The 18,173-nt window shown below is 33.2% G+C and overlaps 1 protein-coding gene across 1 annotated transcript; it reads left to right on the top strand.

Moving 5' to 3' along the window:
• The first annotated feature begins 15,680 nt into the window (after positions 1–15,680).
• LOC131021742 (uncharacterized) lies at positions 15,681–17,348 on the top strand. Its single transcript, XM_057951023.1, has one exon. It carries the CDS (start codon positions 16,446–16,448, stop codon positions 17,148–17,150), a length of 705 nt encoding a protein of 234 aa, XP_057807006.1. The 5' UTR covers positions 15,681–16,445; the 3' UTR covers positions 17,151–17,348.
• Positions 17,349–18,173: the final 825 nt, after the last annotated feature.

Here is an 18,173-nt window from a genome sequence, read left to right as displayed (position 1 = left end):
TTGAGAGTTGTGAAAAGTAAAAAGTAAGAGGATTATAAGTGGTGGGGTATAGTCCAAAAATAGGTAGGAAGTTCTTTTATGGACGTCCCAAAAAAGAAAGATAGGAAGTTATTTCGTGGACGGAGGGAGTATTATTGAATTTTAAGTAAATATAACGTGCGTGATCTCCATATTATTTGAAATATTATTTTAGAATTTTTCTTTATTAAAATCACTAATTAAATATATTCGAATTAAACTAAATAGTAAGAATTTTCGAATCGAATATTCGATTTATGTTGCATAATATACACCTGTAAAAAAATGAAACGAATATTTGATTCGGTTCGAGTATTCGCGAATCAGTATACGAATCGAATACGAATAGTAAAATATGATTTGAAAAATATTCGAATACTGATTCGAATATGAAATTACTTTTACGAATATGAATCGAATCCAATGATATTCGATTCGTTTACATCCCTATTATCAACAAGCTTCTTATATATATAGGTCGTCACTAAAAAGCAAAAAAAAACAAAAATAAATTTAGATTTAAAGGGTGTTAATAAGTTCTTTAAAATAATTTATAAATTGTTTAGGAGTTTATAAGTTCATTCAAAGTCTTTGGCAAAATAAACTACTAAAGAGCTTATACGTTGTAAAAATAAGCTCTAAGATCTTATAAACTTTTCAAGAAATGAGTTCATCTATCCTCAACTTATTTTCCTATTATCTTATAAGCAACACTCATTTTACAAAACCAACTCAATTATGATTTTTATTTTCATCATATATCATTCTAGTTTCATCTCTTTTTTATTTTCTCTCTCCAACTAAAATTTTGTCTCTAGCTTATAAGCTCAATTATTCAAACACTTTGACAACTTATAAGCTTTTAAAAAATAACATCTTATAAATTTTAAGACCATAGACCATGTTTATTGGTTCCAAGAAAGGAGACCTGGTCTCATGCCACGTCAATAAAGGAAGAAAAAAAAAACAATTGATAAGGCACCCTTCCAACATGGCCGACCTTGTAAAAAAAGAGACCAGGTTCGGTCTCTCTCTCTCTCCTCAAACATGGACCAATAATATCTTAACACTTGTCAATATTTAATTGGTTGAGCAGATTTTGTTAGGATAATTAATAAAAACTAGTGTATCTTTTATATAAAATATATATATATATATATATATATATATATATGTGTGTGTGTGTGTGTAGAGAAGGGTTCAACAGAGAAGCTAAATATTGTGGAGAATAGAGAATTCGTAAAATAAAAACGAACAGATCTATAATTTTAATGAACAGATCAATGTACCGCATGAACAACAATTTGCCCCGGGTTTGAATCCTGCTGGTGGCGAGTTTTTCTATATTTTTATTAAATACGTCTGTTCATTAGTTATGTTGATCTGTTCGTAAAATATATAGATTTGTTCATGATGAATAAAAAGATAATTCTCTGTTGAACTCAACCATATGTATATATATATCAAAATTTATATTTTTTCATTCTCTATAAATAGAGACCACTCTTGCTATATTTCAGCACACCTTCAAAATCTTTCATTTTTCCTCTCTACATATAACATCTAGTATTTTTTTCTATATTTGTTTTCAATGGATCGAGGCAATAATTCTTTCTTCAACTCTCAAAATTTCAATCCCTCCCAAGACTATTATCCAAATCTTATTTGGGATCGTGATATTATGGGGAAAATAATGATTGAGTGGATCATCATGCATAATATGATAGTGGAAGATGAAAGAAGCACTTACTTTAACTATCATGATCCTACAGAATTCATGGAAAATCGACTAAGACAGAATACTCGTCGAAGTGAAGATGGAGAGGAAACTAATGATTTCGTATATTCTACGAATAGGATTGCAAGCCTAACCAACTATATGAGAACTAGGTCCCAACTTCGCAATAGAGAAGATCACAGCTCTCTATTACATGACTTGATCGAGCATATATGTCAAAAGTTTGGAGATGATAAGTAAATGCGTAGTATGTATTATTTTTTTTTTCTATTTTGAGTTTGGATTGTTGTAATTTATATTTTTAGTTTTGACGTAATTTAAATATTTATTAGTTTGTTATTTTTTTTATTTTAATTTTTTATAATATTTTAATTTATATTTAATATTATTAAAATTATCACGATAACAAATAATAATAAAATAATTATAAAATTATGTTGTGGTTGGATGGTTGGCGTGGTCATTGATAAATGAACAAAAATAGAGGTAGTTGGGTTGGGACAGGGACGGAGCCAGGAATTAAATTCGGGGGGGCTGAACTTGAACTAGGGTTCGGGGGCGGTAGCCCCCGAGAATTTTTTTTTGGGCATTCTGTATATTTAAGATGTTTTTTTTATTAAAATACGAGCATAATACTAATAATAACGAACAATATTTTCATAGATTATATAGTTTCAATATATCACAAATTTTTTTTTGGACGTTTCGTATATTTAAGACATTTTTTATTAAAAGGCAAGCATAATAATAATAATAACAAACAACATGTTCATAGATTATATATTTTCTATATATTACAAATTAGTTTCAATACATAATAATTTTTTTTAGCATTTCATACATATTAGGCATTTTTTATTAAAAGACAAGTATAATAGTAATAATAACAAATAATATTTCATAGATTATATAGTTTTAAATAACAAAATTATCCTTAAATTAAGTATACATGAGAGAATATAATAACCAAATACTCTTTTATATAACAAAATTATTTTATAATAGGTATAAACATATATCTATATATTTAAAAAAAAAACTCAAAATTTGGGAGGGGGCTCTAGCCCCCCTGGCTCTGTCCCTGGGTTGGGATGAGTATTAGTGACGTAGAAGAGAGAAAAATTAATTAAATATTAAAGATGGTTGAATAGTTGGGTGGTTGGATGATTGCTCATAAACATGATCTTATAAGCTCTTTAAAATAAGCTTAACCAAACACCCTCTTGATTTCGTCACTGTTTTTTTAGTACCTCTCCCAATTTTCACACACATAATCATTTTATTCGTATAAAATAATTTTTTTATTAATAATAGTTTAGTTGAGTTGGGTTATTAATAAAGCATAAAAAGTGATTCATCATAAGGTCAAATGTTGTGTTCGAGCTCATCATTACATAACTTATAAAATTAATTGTTCAATTTTTATTTATATAAAAAAATGTAGAATTATAAGTTATGTATGTGGAAAAAAAGAGGGATTTTTATTATTATTATTAAAATGTGGAACTTAATTGATTTATTGATAAATATAGTCTCAAAAGAAAGAAATACTACTCAACTATAATTTTTGAATTCTTAGAACCCCCATTGAGCAAGTAAGTTGTATTATATCCACAATCAAATTGAGTGATCAGTTTTTTTATCTATCAAATCAGTTTAGATTAAAAATGACTTAATATTATTTTTTTATATGATTATATCAAGATCTTTAGTCTCCCAAATCAAAATTTCAAAAATTGTGTTATGGTGAATTCAAATTCGAGATCTTTAACTTTATAAGTTGATAATACTCATTTTTTTTATGATTTTTAATGTTCTTATGATGTCAATTTTATAGGAAATTGAATGTTTGATAATTGTTTTGTGTTTAAATTATTTTATCTTGTGAAATATGATAATTTCTCATACTTTGATGGACTTTACAAAAATATTGAAGTTAAATTAGAAAAATGGTCTAAATAAAACTTGTATATCATCTTGATACTTTCTCGTATTTTGATGAATTTTACAAAAATATTAAAACTAAATTAGGAAAAATGGTCTTGGATAATCCTTAGCATAGTCTAACACTCCCTATAAATAGGGAAGATGGGAGTACAACAATCCAACACAAGAAAATATATACAACATAACTTCCTCTACGAAACTTCTATTAAGGTGGCCACGCGAAGCTCGTTCGAAGTAGATCATCAGGTCCAAAAGAGATCGTTTAAAGGGTCAAATTGGGATCATAAGAAATTTGATGAAAATTAAACGGTGTAAAAGTTGCTAATACTCAAAGGCCATTAAACTACAGTAAGGTAAATTCAGATCTTAATATTTATATTATTCTGCTTCCTTGATGTAGATTCGTTTGTGATAGCTACAAGAAATTAATATGCATAAGTATTTAATTTTATCATCCAATGATATTCCAACATTAGACACCATTTTCAAGCCCTAGCTTTAGAATTTATTGCTTTCATAGTTTTTAGAGCTTGGATTCGATTTTATGCAAAGTTGAAGATCCAAGTTGTCCATCCCGAATTCTTTCTGGGTTTTATCATTTTATTTAATTCAATTGCTTTTCTTTTAGTATTGTCTTTGATTTATTTCATTATCTATGGCTAGTTTGTTTTCTGATTTTAATGTTTGCATATAGTTCATTGAATCTATGTGTTTCATTTATTGATACTCCCTCCGTCCCATAAGCTTAGACTGATTGGGATTTTCACAAAGATTAAGAAAAATAATTGGAAATGAAAATATATAAGTAAATTTCCTAGTATGCCCATATTTATTATTTAATGATGTATTAAAGTGGGAGTAAATTAAAGAATTAAATAGGGATATAATAGTAAATGAGTAAAAAAATATTACTTTTTTTGGAAACAAGCCTATATAAATGGAACATTCAAAAAAGGAAAACAAGCCTAAGCTTATGGGACGGAGGGAGTATTAATTTACTTCCTGATTCATGATTCCTGGTGTCTAATTTCTTGTGAATTATCTGATCAATAATTTGTATACATATCTAGTTGTTCAATTTGAATCTTGAATGTGATAATTGCTCTGCTGATTTAGGATGCATTATATAATTTTACCTTGAGACTTGAATGTGATAGGTGGATAATACGAAGCTATTCTTTGTGTGCTATTTGGAGTTAATTTATTCTCTTGAGTCTTAAATGTGATAGGAAATTTAATTAAGTAGTTATTCGTTCGAGAAGATTAATAGCAATGTGATTTTTCATCGAGATTGGATTAAATTGATAGTGAATCAATAGGTACATACATAGGTTCAATTGTAATTACATTCCCTAAAGTTAATGTTTTTATTATCTAATTTTATTTTTGGAGTTGATTTGCTTTGATTTGTGTCCAATTTATTGATCTTCACCATTTGTTATTTGTTTGTCTGGATATTGAATTGGTATTGGTATTGAATTATTCATTGTGTTTTCATCTGTTAATCATCGTAGGTACGATACTATATTTATTATATATATGTTTCAATAATATTGTTATAATTATAATTTTTATTACTAATAAAATAGCGATCACAAATTCATTATAGAAGACTACTTTTTAACTCCAAGATTTGTCACTCATGGGACTTCACACTGTAACTTTGAGTTTTTGACTGCTTACTCCAAAGCAATCCTTATTAATTGGACTAATGCATTTAACCCGGGAGCTCATATGATAAATAGAGTGGACTTCATTCCGTAAAAATGTATCACATAAGGGATGATGCGAATTTTATGAAAAAATTGGTAGATAATGTGTTGAAACGAGTGGTTGTGGTTGAATTGATTGTGAGGTTATGTAAAAATGAGTGGTTGTGGTTAAAAATAAAAAAAGTGGGTCATGTCCCAAAATAAAAGTGATATACAATTTTATAGATAGACGAAAATGAAAATATGATACACTCTTATGAGACGGAGGGAGTATTTTGGTTAATCAAGAAATTGGTTGGTTGAGAATCTTGAGATTATAAACAGGAAAGTCGCATTACATAAAACGATTTGTTTAAAACTAAGGTATCTTTGCAATATTTTAAAACCGACCTCTTGCACTAGATGTTCACAAATTCTTGTTGCTGTAAATCTAGCCACCCACTTTTTTTAAATGCTTTCAACTTCACTTGGACAAATTTATTATTTTACCGACTTTTTTCGCAAGATATAAAGTTCACAAATTGTTCGCGTTTTATTTTGGGGATTGGGCTTTATTAAATTTGCCTTAGTTGGGAATCAATAAAATGCAGGATTTTCGAGGGGGTGGTGTGGTGATTAAGCTTAACGTAGCCCATGGAAATTATATATAGAGACAAAGGTTTCATTAATTAATAAAAAAAAAATCAAACTTTTATTTTATATAGTAATTGACAAAATTAATGATATTAATAAAAATTATAAAGTATTAAAATAAAAATATATAAAACAAAAAAAATAATGCTAACAAGAATGGTGCTCACATAAAAATCAAAGTCCATAAATTAGTGTGCTATAAAAATCAAAGTTAGATGAAATATACTATCGATAAACATATTGTCACATTATTAATTTCTTCGGCATCAATTAAAGTCCATAAATTTTCTCCCTACCAAGTTAAAAATATATCAAATTAAACTTATAGAGTTCAAGAATTAGATTTTAATATGAAACTCAATTTGCAAGCTTGAAGTCGTTATTTGTGAAATTTGTGTTTTTCATCCATTATGTATACTTCAATGTTTAGCATTTAATTTGGGATTAAGATTACAGCCCCAAAGAGTATCTGCACTTGCTTTTTTCGTTGGATTTTTTTTTCCTATTAAATCTAACCTTTATTGAAGGAAAAAGGAAAAAAGAAAAATGAATACATAGTCATGTTGTGGCAGTGGCAGAGGTACGGCTGTAATGGGGCCAAACTTTGTTCATATCTTTTAAGGAAAGCTAACTTGTTGAATTGACCTTTTTCATGAGGCCCATTCACTTACTTTCACTGCATTTAATTCTACTAGTATTTTTATTTACTGTTTTATTCATTTCAAAATAAAACAAGAACTTGGAGAAATACAGACATCGACTATTGGATCAACAAATTATATTCATATCCACTTTTTTCTCTTTACGCAGCCTCACTATTTTATTTTTAAATGTATAACTACGAACTTAAAAAAACACCCAATCTTATTCACAATAATTGGATAAAAAACACATCATGCCGCTACTAGGCATTGGTCCAGCTTTCCTCTTTACCGATTCCATTCTTGCTGTCCATGTGCTCCAAGATGATCGTGGCGGATCCGACTCTCTATGCGATGATTTGTGGGAGGTGTTCGAGCATGCGCACAAGTATGTTGTTTTAGATTTCTATCATGCTCATAGGAGTGCTAATAGAGCGGGCCCACGCTTTGGCGGGCTTCGCTGTGACTTCTCAGAGGTGAGAGTACTTGGGTTTCTGATTTTCCGGACTGGCTCCTAGATATTGTAACCGTTGATTTGTCTTGAATATATGGTCACGTCTTTACCCTAAAAAAAAGGGGATCCTAAAAACTTAATTAAAACTCGATAAAATTATATAAAAAATAAATAAATTTCCATTTGTAAAATTACTAAAAGCCAAAAATGTCACTGATGATCTATTATAAGAGGTTAAAAGATCTAGAAGAGAACTGACGAGTGACGACAATTAAATTTTACTACTTGGTTTCAATTTTTCTTTTCCCGTTTTTTATTATAGAGTATGGAGTCTATGGATGTGTTGGGGCATTTCTCCTCTTGATTAAGATTTGTGAGTAATGAGGGCTAAAAAGGGCAAAAAGTCTAATTGAATTTTAATTAAATATGGAGAATTACCATTAGTTTTGTTGGAAAAATGGGAGTGTAAATATTTAATTAAATATTATTTATTTGATTAAAACATTTATTAAATTATTCTACTTGTTGAGTAGATCATAGTATGTTCATTTTCTCAATGTGAGTGAGAAATGATATGCTAAAATTGTGTGTTGATGGACTTCTCTGATTCTGTTAAAAATCGTAGTCTAAAATCGTGGACAGTTTGATTCAGAACCTAAAAAGGTCTAAAAAAGAATACATTTATGTTTCAAAATGTAGCCCAAACCGCAGGCGGTTTGGTCCAGCACACAAGAGATTTTTTGAACTTTGAATCTTGATGGTATTCAAAGTGTAACTCCCAATTTTGAATGTGTTGTTTATGGCTATTCATGTTATAATCGTTGTAACCACCATATGATTTTTTTTTAGGAGAACCACCATATGGTTGATTATTACACTTAATTGTGTGCTAATTTCCCCATGATGAGACTAGCCTATAAATAGGCATCTAGTGCATGGCATATGACACACTCAGAAATTCTGCATTCCTCTCATTTCATACTTGCTCAGTTCTTGATCCTCGTGTTTAGTTCGCCGGAGCTCGCCGGACTTGTGGTGCTACATCCGTCGAGAGTCTCGAGACGTTGCCGTTTTACCTTTGGGGAAGAATCACCAACACCGAAGAGCACTACTGGGGCGATATTCTTCTTGCGGGAAGAGTTCTACTCGACTCGGCATTTCTAGTTTGTTGTTTCTTGTAATTCAATTTTAGTCTCGTTGTTATTTGCTAATAGCTCTATTTCCTTAGTACAATTTCGTACTTTGTTTTCCATTTCCATTGTAAAAGTTACTCGATCGTGTACCCGAATTTAACAAGTTCGAAGTTGTTTTGATTTTTTTTTCAGCTTTAGATTCATATTAAAAATCAATTTCGACTCCAATTGAACCATGTAAAAGTTTAGCTAGTTTGTTCAAGTTTAAAATACATATAGTAGCTGAATGATTTTAACAAACGTAAATTTATAAATCAAATTAAAACTGAGTTTTAGCAACATTAGTCAAAACAGTAAAATCTATATACAAGCTTAGAAAATTGTTTCACAAATTCGAAAACAAGTAATTTTTCTTTTCTTCTATATATAGACCAACTTCAAATAAGTTTTAGCTAGGATACCAATAATTTAGAATCGGATAAAATAATTTAATTTGTATTCCGATGTAGTTGAAGTGTAGCTGGCGACACTTGATAGTTGATTTCCAACATTTTGATTGTAGTTTTGTATCATGCAGATTTGTTCGATATTATTAATTGAATTTGAAGGCAGGTACAATTACAGGTGAAGTGCCATCAAATGTAACCAAATCACGTGCAACTGAATTGTTCGCAAGTCTTCTTTGAACAAAACGTACCTTTACTTTGACCTATTATAGCTTCTGGTTGATTTTCGATATACTTCCTCCGTCCCGCTATTTATGGCCTGTTTCTTTTCGGCACGGAAATTAAGGAGAGTTAAAGTAGATGGATAAATAGGATGACCCACATGTTTAAGAATGTTGTTAATATTACTAATTATTGTTGACTCTAAATTAAATATTGACTTGCAATAAATAAATAAATAAATTAATTAAATAAATTATTTATTTATCTAAAATTAATTTAATTAAATAAAAAACATGTTTATTTTTTTTGTTTCCTAAATGTTGACACACTGCAGTGCAGAACAGTTTAAGAAAAAGAAATGATGACACAAGCATAAAAAATGGCGGCAAAGTACAAAATTTCCATAACACTTTTACTAAAAGTTCAAATTTCCCTCTAATATGTTCCCAAGGCTTCTATAAAAGCCTTTAATCGGCTGCTGCTGACAGTAGAAGTTTGAAATCTGAAAATTTACAAAAGCTATCAAAGCTGACAGTAGAAGTTTGAACTCTGAAAATTTACAAAAGCTATCAAACCAAAAGATACAACTTCCAAACTCTACAAAATGAGAAGGCCCGATCTAACTACGGCCGAGAGAAACAAAATGAGAAGCCACACACGGTCCAACAGTAGCATTCCAGGCCACAACTTCATCCCACGATTCCTCACAGAGTAATTGACAAAGGGGATAATCAGTACTATCATTCAAAATAGGAGATTCAGGGGTAATTATATCAGAGACCGATTTTCTCACAGGATTTTGGGGGCGGCGATAGATCGGAGCCCGTGGTGAAACAAGACATCTCCCATCTCCACAGAGACTCTCGATCTCACTGAAGCCGAGAGAGTCTTCCGCCGTTTCTGAAAATTCAGCCGAGAACGGGAAATCTACCTCCGGCGGCGATCCCCAATCGGAGCACGAGTCCTCGCTGTCCGGCACGTACTGTCCGCTCAGGTAAGCCTCCCACTTGGACTTCATCACGGCGGCAGAGAAGCGCCGTTCTAAAGGCAGCGTGCGGTGGCAGAGATTCGCCGATCTAAGGGTGGCGAAATGGGCAGAGATTCGCAGAGAATCGGGAGATAGAGAGAGCAGTGATGAGCAATCGAGAGATAGAGAGAGCCGCGATTTAGGGTTTCAGAGGAAAGAGAAAAGAGGGAATGTGCGGCGCAAGAGAGAGAGAGAGTGAAAGAGAGTGAACCATCCGTCTTTTTCTTTTAGGGTTAGGTAGTCTTAATTAATTAGTGTAGTTAATTAGTATAGTTAATTACACCCTTATTATTTCCAAAATAAGAAACAGGCCATGAATATTGGGACAGCCCAAAAAGGAAAACAGGCCATGAATAATGGAACGGAGGGAGTATAAATTAACATTTCATTTCATCAAATTATGTTGCAATGGTATTTTTTATTTTGGCAATACATTGGATGCTACAGACGGTCGTAGATACAAATTAAAATTATAATAAAATTTTATTTATTCAAAATTAATAGTAATAATTACTACTCCCTCCGTCACAATAATCTTATCCCACTTTCCTTTTTGGGTTGTCCCAATATTCATGTCCCATTTCTAAATTGAGACATAATTAAGAAATGTTTAACATTAACTTAATACATTTATATATACCTATTAAATCTAAACCCTAATTATCTCTTTCTCTCTCCACATTCTCTTTCCTCTCTCTCTTCTCCACCTATCCGCCGCCCTCCCACCTCCCACCTCCCACCTCCACCGCCCACCCACCTCCACCATCGCGCCACCTCGCCGCCCTCCCACTTCCACCCTTGCGCCTTCTCACCTCCGCCCTTGCGCCGCCCTCTGCATCTGCATCTGAAGAGCGCCCCGCCCTGCATCTGCCGCCCTCTTGCCTCCACCCTTGCGCCGCCCCTGCCACCCTCGCGAGCTCTTTGCAGCGGCGGCGTAGAGCGCCCACCACCCCTCTTCTCACTTCGCCTCACCGCCTCCTCTCTCCTACTCTGTTTTTTTTTTTTCTCTAGAAATTAGGGCTCGCTGGAAATTAGCCTCGCCTCCACCCTTGCGCCGCCGCAGCAGCTGCTGTCCTCCGCCTCCGGCTCTCGCCCACCACCTCTCGCCCTCGGCTGCCTCCTCTCTTCTACTCTTTTTTTTTTCTCCAGAAATTAGGGCTAGCCTCCACCCCTGCGCCGCCGCAACTGTCGCTGCCCTCCGCCTTCGGCTCTCGCCCACCACCTCTCGCCGTCGGCCGAGAGATGGTGGTGTTTTGGTGTTCATAATTGTTAGTTTTTTATTTTTGTTGTTTTAATTTCAGAAATTGAAAGATTTCCATTTTTTGATTTCTGGTGGTGTTTTGGTGTTCATAATTGAAAGATTTCTCTCCTCTGTTTCACTGTTTCGAAATTATGGTGTTCAGAAGTTGTGGCATTCATAAGCTCTCTCCTCTGTTCACTGTTCCGGCGACTCGCACCGGCGGCGTTCACTATTCCAGCTGCTCGCCACGGGCGTCAACAACAAATTGAAGAGGACTGTTAACAATGCTTAAAATTTAATTAACAAACCCATAAATATGTGGGCCATACAACTTTTTTCTTAATACTACTCTCCTTAATACCCGTGCCGAAAAGAAACGGGACATGATTATTGGGACGGAGGGAGTAATATATTTTTTTTAGAATTATAAGAAGTACTCCCTCCGTCCCGCGAGTCTTGACACGTTTGGGTTCGGCACGGGAATTAAGGAGTTGTAGATTAGTGTTTTAAGTGTGTAATTAATAAAGTATAAAATTGATAAAGTATGAGAGAGAAGATAATAAAAGTGATAAAGTAGGAGAGATAATATAATAAAGGTGATAAAGTATGAGAGAGAAGGTAATAATATTACCAAAAAAGGAAACGTGTCAAGATTCGTGGGACGGCCCAAAAAGGAAAACGTGTCAAGATTCGTGGGACGGAGGGAGTACTATTTATTATATAACTAAATAAGTCATCCACATGCAGACGATACCTCTACAGTACCACACAAAAGTGAGAAAATAACCAAACGCAGACGGGACTATTCCTAATCCTACATAAAGGTGAAAAAACTACACCGCATACATACAAGATTAAACCCAAGACCTCTCACAAAGAAAAGTCATTGAGTGAGGCCAAATGCACCCAAAATGGGATCATTTTATTTTTACTCTTGAATGTATATTATTCAATATAATGTAAAAGTTTTAAAGGGCCGGTTAAAAAAAATAATCGCAACACTTAGGAGCTTAAAAACGACCTTTATATGTTATTCTACATATTTTATGTGAGCATTTTATGTGAGCACCACTCACATTTAATCCTCGTTAGACGTTTTTTTAGGCATTTATTTTTAGGGTAATTGCCTGTAAATCTATAACGTTTACACGGAATTGGTTTTTGCTCCTATTTTAAAAAGTCTACTTCTAAATACGTAACCTTTTATTTTTGTCTCAAATTTGTTCGGTGATCGATTTTTTCTTACGCCGGCGCCGAAAATGACACGGTGGCAGCCAGAATTCTCCACTTAACACATTTATGACACGTGGAAAAAATAGTAAAAAAAAAAGAAAAAAAATCCACATCATCATCTTCCCCAGCCTCCCCTACTCTCAAACCTTACCTCCACCCGCCGTCGCCATCCTCTGCTGCCGCAACCACCGCCGCCCCCTCATTTTCCCCCACCCTCAGCCGCCGCCGCCTCCCTCATCTGCACAAAACAGGAAGAGGGCGGCCGAATTCGAACAAAGCTTTGTCTCTGCCCGCCGCCCCTGCCCCTCCCCCTGCCGCCGCCCTCGCCACCTCCGTCGATACTCTTCCCCCACCCTACGCCGCCATTTCCTCCACCCCACGCCGCCACTTCCCTCACAACGAAGGCGGCGACAGATCCGCATCCGTTGAAGGTAGATGGAGGTGTTCTGAAGCCCAGATCCGTCGAGATCTACGGTGACGTTCTCAAAGTTTCATCCGCTCCTTCTGTTGGAGTTTATGGCAGCAAAGCCGTGACAGCGACGTTGGGGCTGGGGCTGGAGCTGGGGTTGCGTGGCCGATTTGCAAAGATCGGCGGGGCTGGGGTTGCGTGGTCGATTTGCGCTGGGGTTGCGCTGTCTGTGTGATTGTGTGAGAGGGCGGCGGCGGTCGGCGGCTTTGGGAAGGCAGGGGTGGCGGCGGCGGCGGCGGGTAGGGTAGGGGAGGGGAAATTAGGGTTTTAGAGTGGGGGGAGGGTTGGGGAAGATGATGATGTAGGTTTTTTTTTTCACATGTCATAAATGTGTCAAGTGGAGAATTCTGGCTGCCACCGTGTCATTTCCGGCGTTCGAGTAAGAAAAAATCGGTCACCGAAAAAATTTGAGACAAAAATGAAAGGTTATGTATTTAGAAGCATACTTTTTAAAATAGGAGCAAAAACCAATTCCGTGTAAACATTATGGATTTACAGACAATTACCCCTTATTTTTATTTTAATACTTTATAAATTGTTATTAAGATCATTAATTTTATAAATTACATAAAAATCAAAGTTCGATTTGTTATTTTTATTAATAATTTGAAGTTAAAGGGAATATGAACAAATCGAACTTTGATTTTTATGTAATTTAGAAAATTAATGATCTCAATAACAATTTATGAAGTATTAAAATAAAAATAAATGCCTAAAACAAAAAAGACAACAATAACGAGAATTAAATGAGAGCAGTGCTCACATGCTCACATAAGGTGTGTAGCATAACATTACTCTCTTTCTTTCTCTCTCCCCCCCTCTCTCTCTCTACATATATATATATATATATATATATATATATATATATATATAGGGAATGACTACAGTAAAAACAACTCTTAAAATAAAAACTATAAACCAGCAAAAATGTATGAATTTTATGTAGAACACGTATGAATTCACTGTATAAAGGTATGAATTGCAAAAAATAATTTTGTTGCTACCTATGGGATTCGAACTCAGGAGTCAGGACCATGAATTCGTCCAATAAGGTGATAAATCAACCGTAGATCTTGATGATCTAAGGGCTGAAAATGGTTCCTATTTTATACAATAAAATGTGTTTTTATTATGGCCCTCCCCTATATATATATATATATATATATATATGAAAGGGCTAAAATAAGAGCATTTATTAAGATATAAAATAATAATCATTTTCAGCCCTTAGATCATCAAGATCTACGGTTGATTCGTAATCATGTTGGATGGATTTATGGTCCTGAGTTCGAATCCCAAAGGTAGCAAAAATTTATTTTTCACAATTCATACATTTATACAACGAATTCATACGTGTTCTATATAAAATTCATACATTAAAATTTGCTCTTATTTCTTATTTTAAGATGTGCTCTCACGGTAGCCCACCCCTAGGGGAGGGCTATTCAGAAAACTTCTCTTAGACTATAAACTATAAACTAATTAAAATGTATGAATTATATGTAAAACACCCATGAATCCGCTGTGTAAATGTATGAATTATGAAAATTAAATTTTTTGCTACCTATGAGATTCGAACTCAGGACCATGAATTATTCCAACAAGGTGATGAATTAACCGTAGATCTTGATGATCCAAGGGCTGAAAATGGTTCCTATTTTATAGTCTAACTTTGATTTTTATTTTAGTCTTCCCCTATATATATATATATATATATATATATATATATATATATATAAGAGAGAGAGCGGATCATGTAGATCCATCCCCTTATTATAGTATATAGATCCAAAATATGGACCACACAATGTGGCGCTAGGAGCGTGACATGTTCAAGGTAAAATGCACGTAGGGGTAAAATAGGAATAAAAATTTTAGAAAAAAAACTTATTAGTATTTTTTTTACCAAAAGTTTATTTTTTTTTCACGATCGCTGTCAAAATTATGTATATAATTGAACACAAACATACATAAACATAAACACAAATATGGATAACGTTGAATAGAAATATGTATGAGAAAGTATCACTATGCAACTCCTTTGGTGCCTCTCGTTGCTGCTCGTCGCCGCCATAGTTATGCATATAGTTGAACAAAAATATGCATAATGGTAAGCACAAATATGCATAACATTTGATAGAAATATGAATGAGAATATACATCTTTCATGTGTCTCTCGTCGTTGGTCACCTGACGGGTTGTATATTGCTATGTATATTCGTGTTCAGTTATATGCATAGTACTATGCGATACCGTTAGGTGGCTCTCGTCGTTGATCACCCGATGGATCATATATTCTCATGCATATATTTTTATCCAACGTTATGCATATTTGTATTTACCTTTATGTATATTTGTGTTCAATTATATGCATAATTTTGATGACGGTTATGAGAGAAAAATAATTTTTTGGTAATTATTTTTTAATTTTCAAAAATTTTATTCATATTTTATCATTTCGTGTATTTTGCCTTAAAAGACACGTGGCACATGTTACGCTTCTAGTGAGCCATGTAGCTACATTATATTGTCTAAATTTGAACTTATATTCTACAAGGAGATCGAGATCTATAGAATCTCGTTCCTATATATGTTTAGTGATTTATTGACTCATAAGATTCGATACACAATTAAATAAATCGATAACTCAAATTCTGCCAAAGATTTGGTATTTTGGAGATAAAGATCTGGTATTATTAGTATTATATATAAAGCTTCGACAATATTGAAGGATAAAAAGAAGCTTAAATATGACTCTTTAATTGAGTAACAATAAAGAATGAATTTTTAATATTTGTGTGTGATAAAGTCTATACTTTAATTTCCTAGCCTCCATTTCACTAAGGTGGTCTAATTGTTGAACATATTCCATTTCATTTCATCAATCAATACTTAACTAATACCCATACAAATAACAAAGGTACATTAATAAATAAATAATCAAGCAGAAAAGAGAGCACTAGCAGCAGCAATAGTGATCTGTGATTTGGGCTGCAAAGCCACTTTACCTAAAACGTCCATCATTTTCTCTCTCTCCAATCTTATCTTCTCTCTCATCCAAGAAGAAGACCCTTTGAAATTCTCCATCAATGACAGCAGCTCAATCTCTTCACCTCTCTCTTTTGAGTGCTTCACTTTCCTCTCATATTCTTCTGCGACTAACATGGCTATATCTGCCATTTCAACCACTGCAATGAAAACCCTTTTCAACTTGAGATTTTTTTGAAGTAGTGGTTTGTATTTATAGCCAAATTGAAAGTGGTTGTTGGAGAAAAAGTTACAAATCAACTGATAGAACAAAAACTCCCACGTTTTTTAAGCCTCTTGGTTCGGACATAGATATTTATTTTTGTGGCAAAAAATCCCACGTTTTTTAAGCCAATTGGTTCGGGAAAGTTATAATTAGGGATGTAAATCAATCAAATAATTTTAATTCGATTCGGTATTCGATTTGAATTTTTGATATTCGAATACGAAAAACCAAGCTCATTTTATCCTTTTTAACCGAATTAAATTAAATTACCAAATTATCATGACTCGCGCCTCCAAGAGAAAATCGGATAATCAAACCTCTGCGCCTGTCAAAACTGCCCGCGTCGACTCTGTTCGTTCCGCATCCAGCAAAGCTGCAAAGAAAGTGGAGGAACGTATTGATGAACTTTACACAAAATATGCTAATCAGTCGTCATGTGTGATTGATCCAGAAGGGGTTGAAGCATTATGCTCTGATTTAAAGGTGGACTGTACTGATGTTAGGATATTGGTGCTAGCTTGGAAAATGAATGCTCAGAAGCAGGGATATTTTACCCAGGATGAGTGGCGAAGAGGGTTGAAAACTCTTAAGGCTGATACAATAACTAAATTGAAGAAGTCATTGCCAGAACTTGAGAAAGAGGCCTTGAAGTCAGAGAATTTTGATGATTTCTATAGATATGCCTTCCGTTACTGCTTAACGGAGGATAACAAGAAGTGTCTAGACATTGAGACCGCCTGTGTATTATTACAACTCGTTTTAGGGGTCCAATATCAGGACCAGGTAGATTCATTCATTAAATTTCTTAAGAGTCAAAGCGACTACAAGGTAATAAACATGGATCAATGGACAAATTTCTTTCGATTTTGCCAAGAGATAAGCTTTCCAGACCTTAATAATTACGACACGGATGAAGCTTGGCCATTAATTCTGGATAATTTTGTTGATTGGACGAAACGACAAGAAAATGTGGTTAGTGCATGAGTTTGGGTCAAGGTTTTCCAGATTCCTAAATGCGGAACGAACAACTATGGAAGAGTATACTTGACATGCCGGCTGTATAATTTTTCTTGGACACATCTATAATACGCCATTCTTTCCAAAACTTTACTTGTGTATCTTTTGTGCTTGGCTTCCTGGTTTTGTATTTTCTTTCTTTAAATCAATGGCCATTTTTAGTGATATTCGAATACGAAATTTTATGATTCGAACGAATACAAATATTTTTTGTGATTCGTTTAGTTATTGAATACGATTCGAGAATCACGATATTCGATTCGGTATTCGAAAATATTCGATATATATATATATATATTACATACTAAAAAATAAATAATAAAATAGATTTAAAGTAAAATAAATAAAAAAATACTACTAATATTTATTAAAATAAAAGTGAATTACAATAATAACACTATTGATAGCATTCACATGCTTGCTTTATTTATTCAAATAATTCTAGTTAATTGAAGTGCTATGACGTACTTCTATTTATTGAAGTGTTATATAAGAGTTCTTATTGATGCTTTTCTTTATTCAAATGCTTACTTATGTTATCCAAACTTTTGAATATTAGTTTTGTACTTATAATTTGGGGGTTGGATTTTGAAACAGAAGAATATATTTTTAGCATATAATTTTTAAGTAAATGTAATGTGCGTGATATCCATATTATTTGAAATATTATTTTAGAATTTTTCTTTATTAAAATCGCGAATTGGATATATTCGAATTAAACTAAATAGTAGGAATTTTTGAATAAAATATTCGATTTAAATTGTATAATATACACTTGTAAAAAATTGAAACGAATATTCGATTCGATTCGAGTATTCACGAATTAGTATACGAATCGAATACGAATAGTAAAATATGATTCGAAAGATATTCGATCCGATTCAGTTCGTTTACATCCCTAGTTACAATCAACTGGTAGAACAAAAAGTCACGTTTTTAATTCAAACAAAATCTTATTTACGAATAAAAAAATGAATAAAAAAATATCAA

The sequence above is a fragment of the Salvia miltiorrhiza genome, chromosome 4 (genome assembly GCF_028751815.1).
Source record: "Salvia miltiorrhiza cultivar Shanhuang (shh) chromosome 4, IMPLAD_Smil_shh, whole genome shotgun sequence".
Taxonomy (NCBI): domain Eukaryota; kingdom Viridiplantae; phylum Streptophyta; class Magnoliopsida; order Lamiales; family Lamiaceae; genus Salvia; species Salvia miltiorrhiza.
The sequence above is the reverse complement of the archived record's forward strand: the minus strand, read 5'-3'. Positions and strand labels throughout refer to the sequence as shown.

Coding starts and splice junctions, on each gene's coding strand:
- LOC131021742 (XM_057951023.1), top strand. CDS start 16,446: ATGACTCGCGCCTCCAAGAGAAAATCGGATAATCAAACCTCTGCGCCT.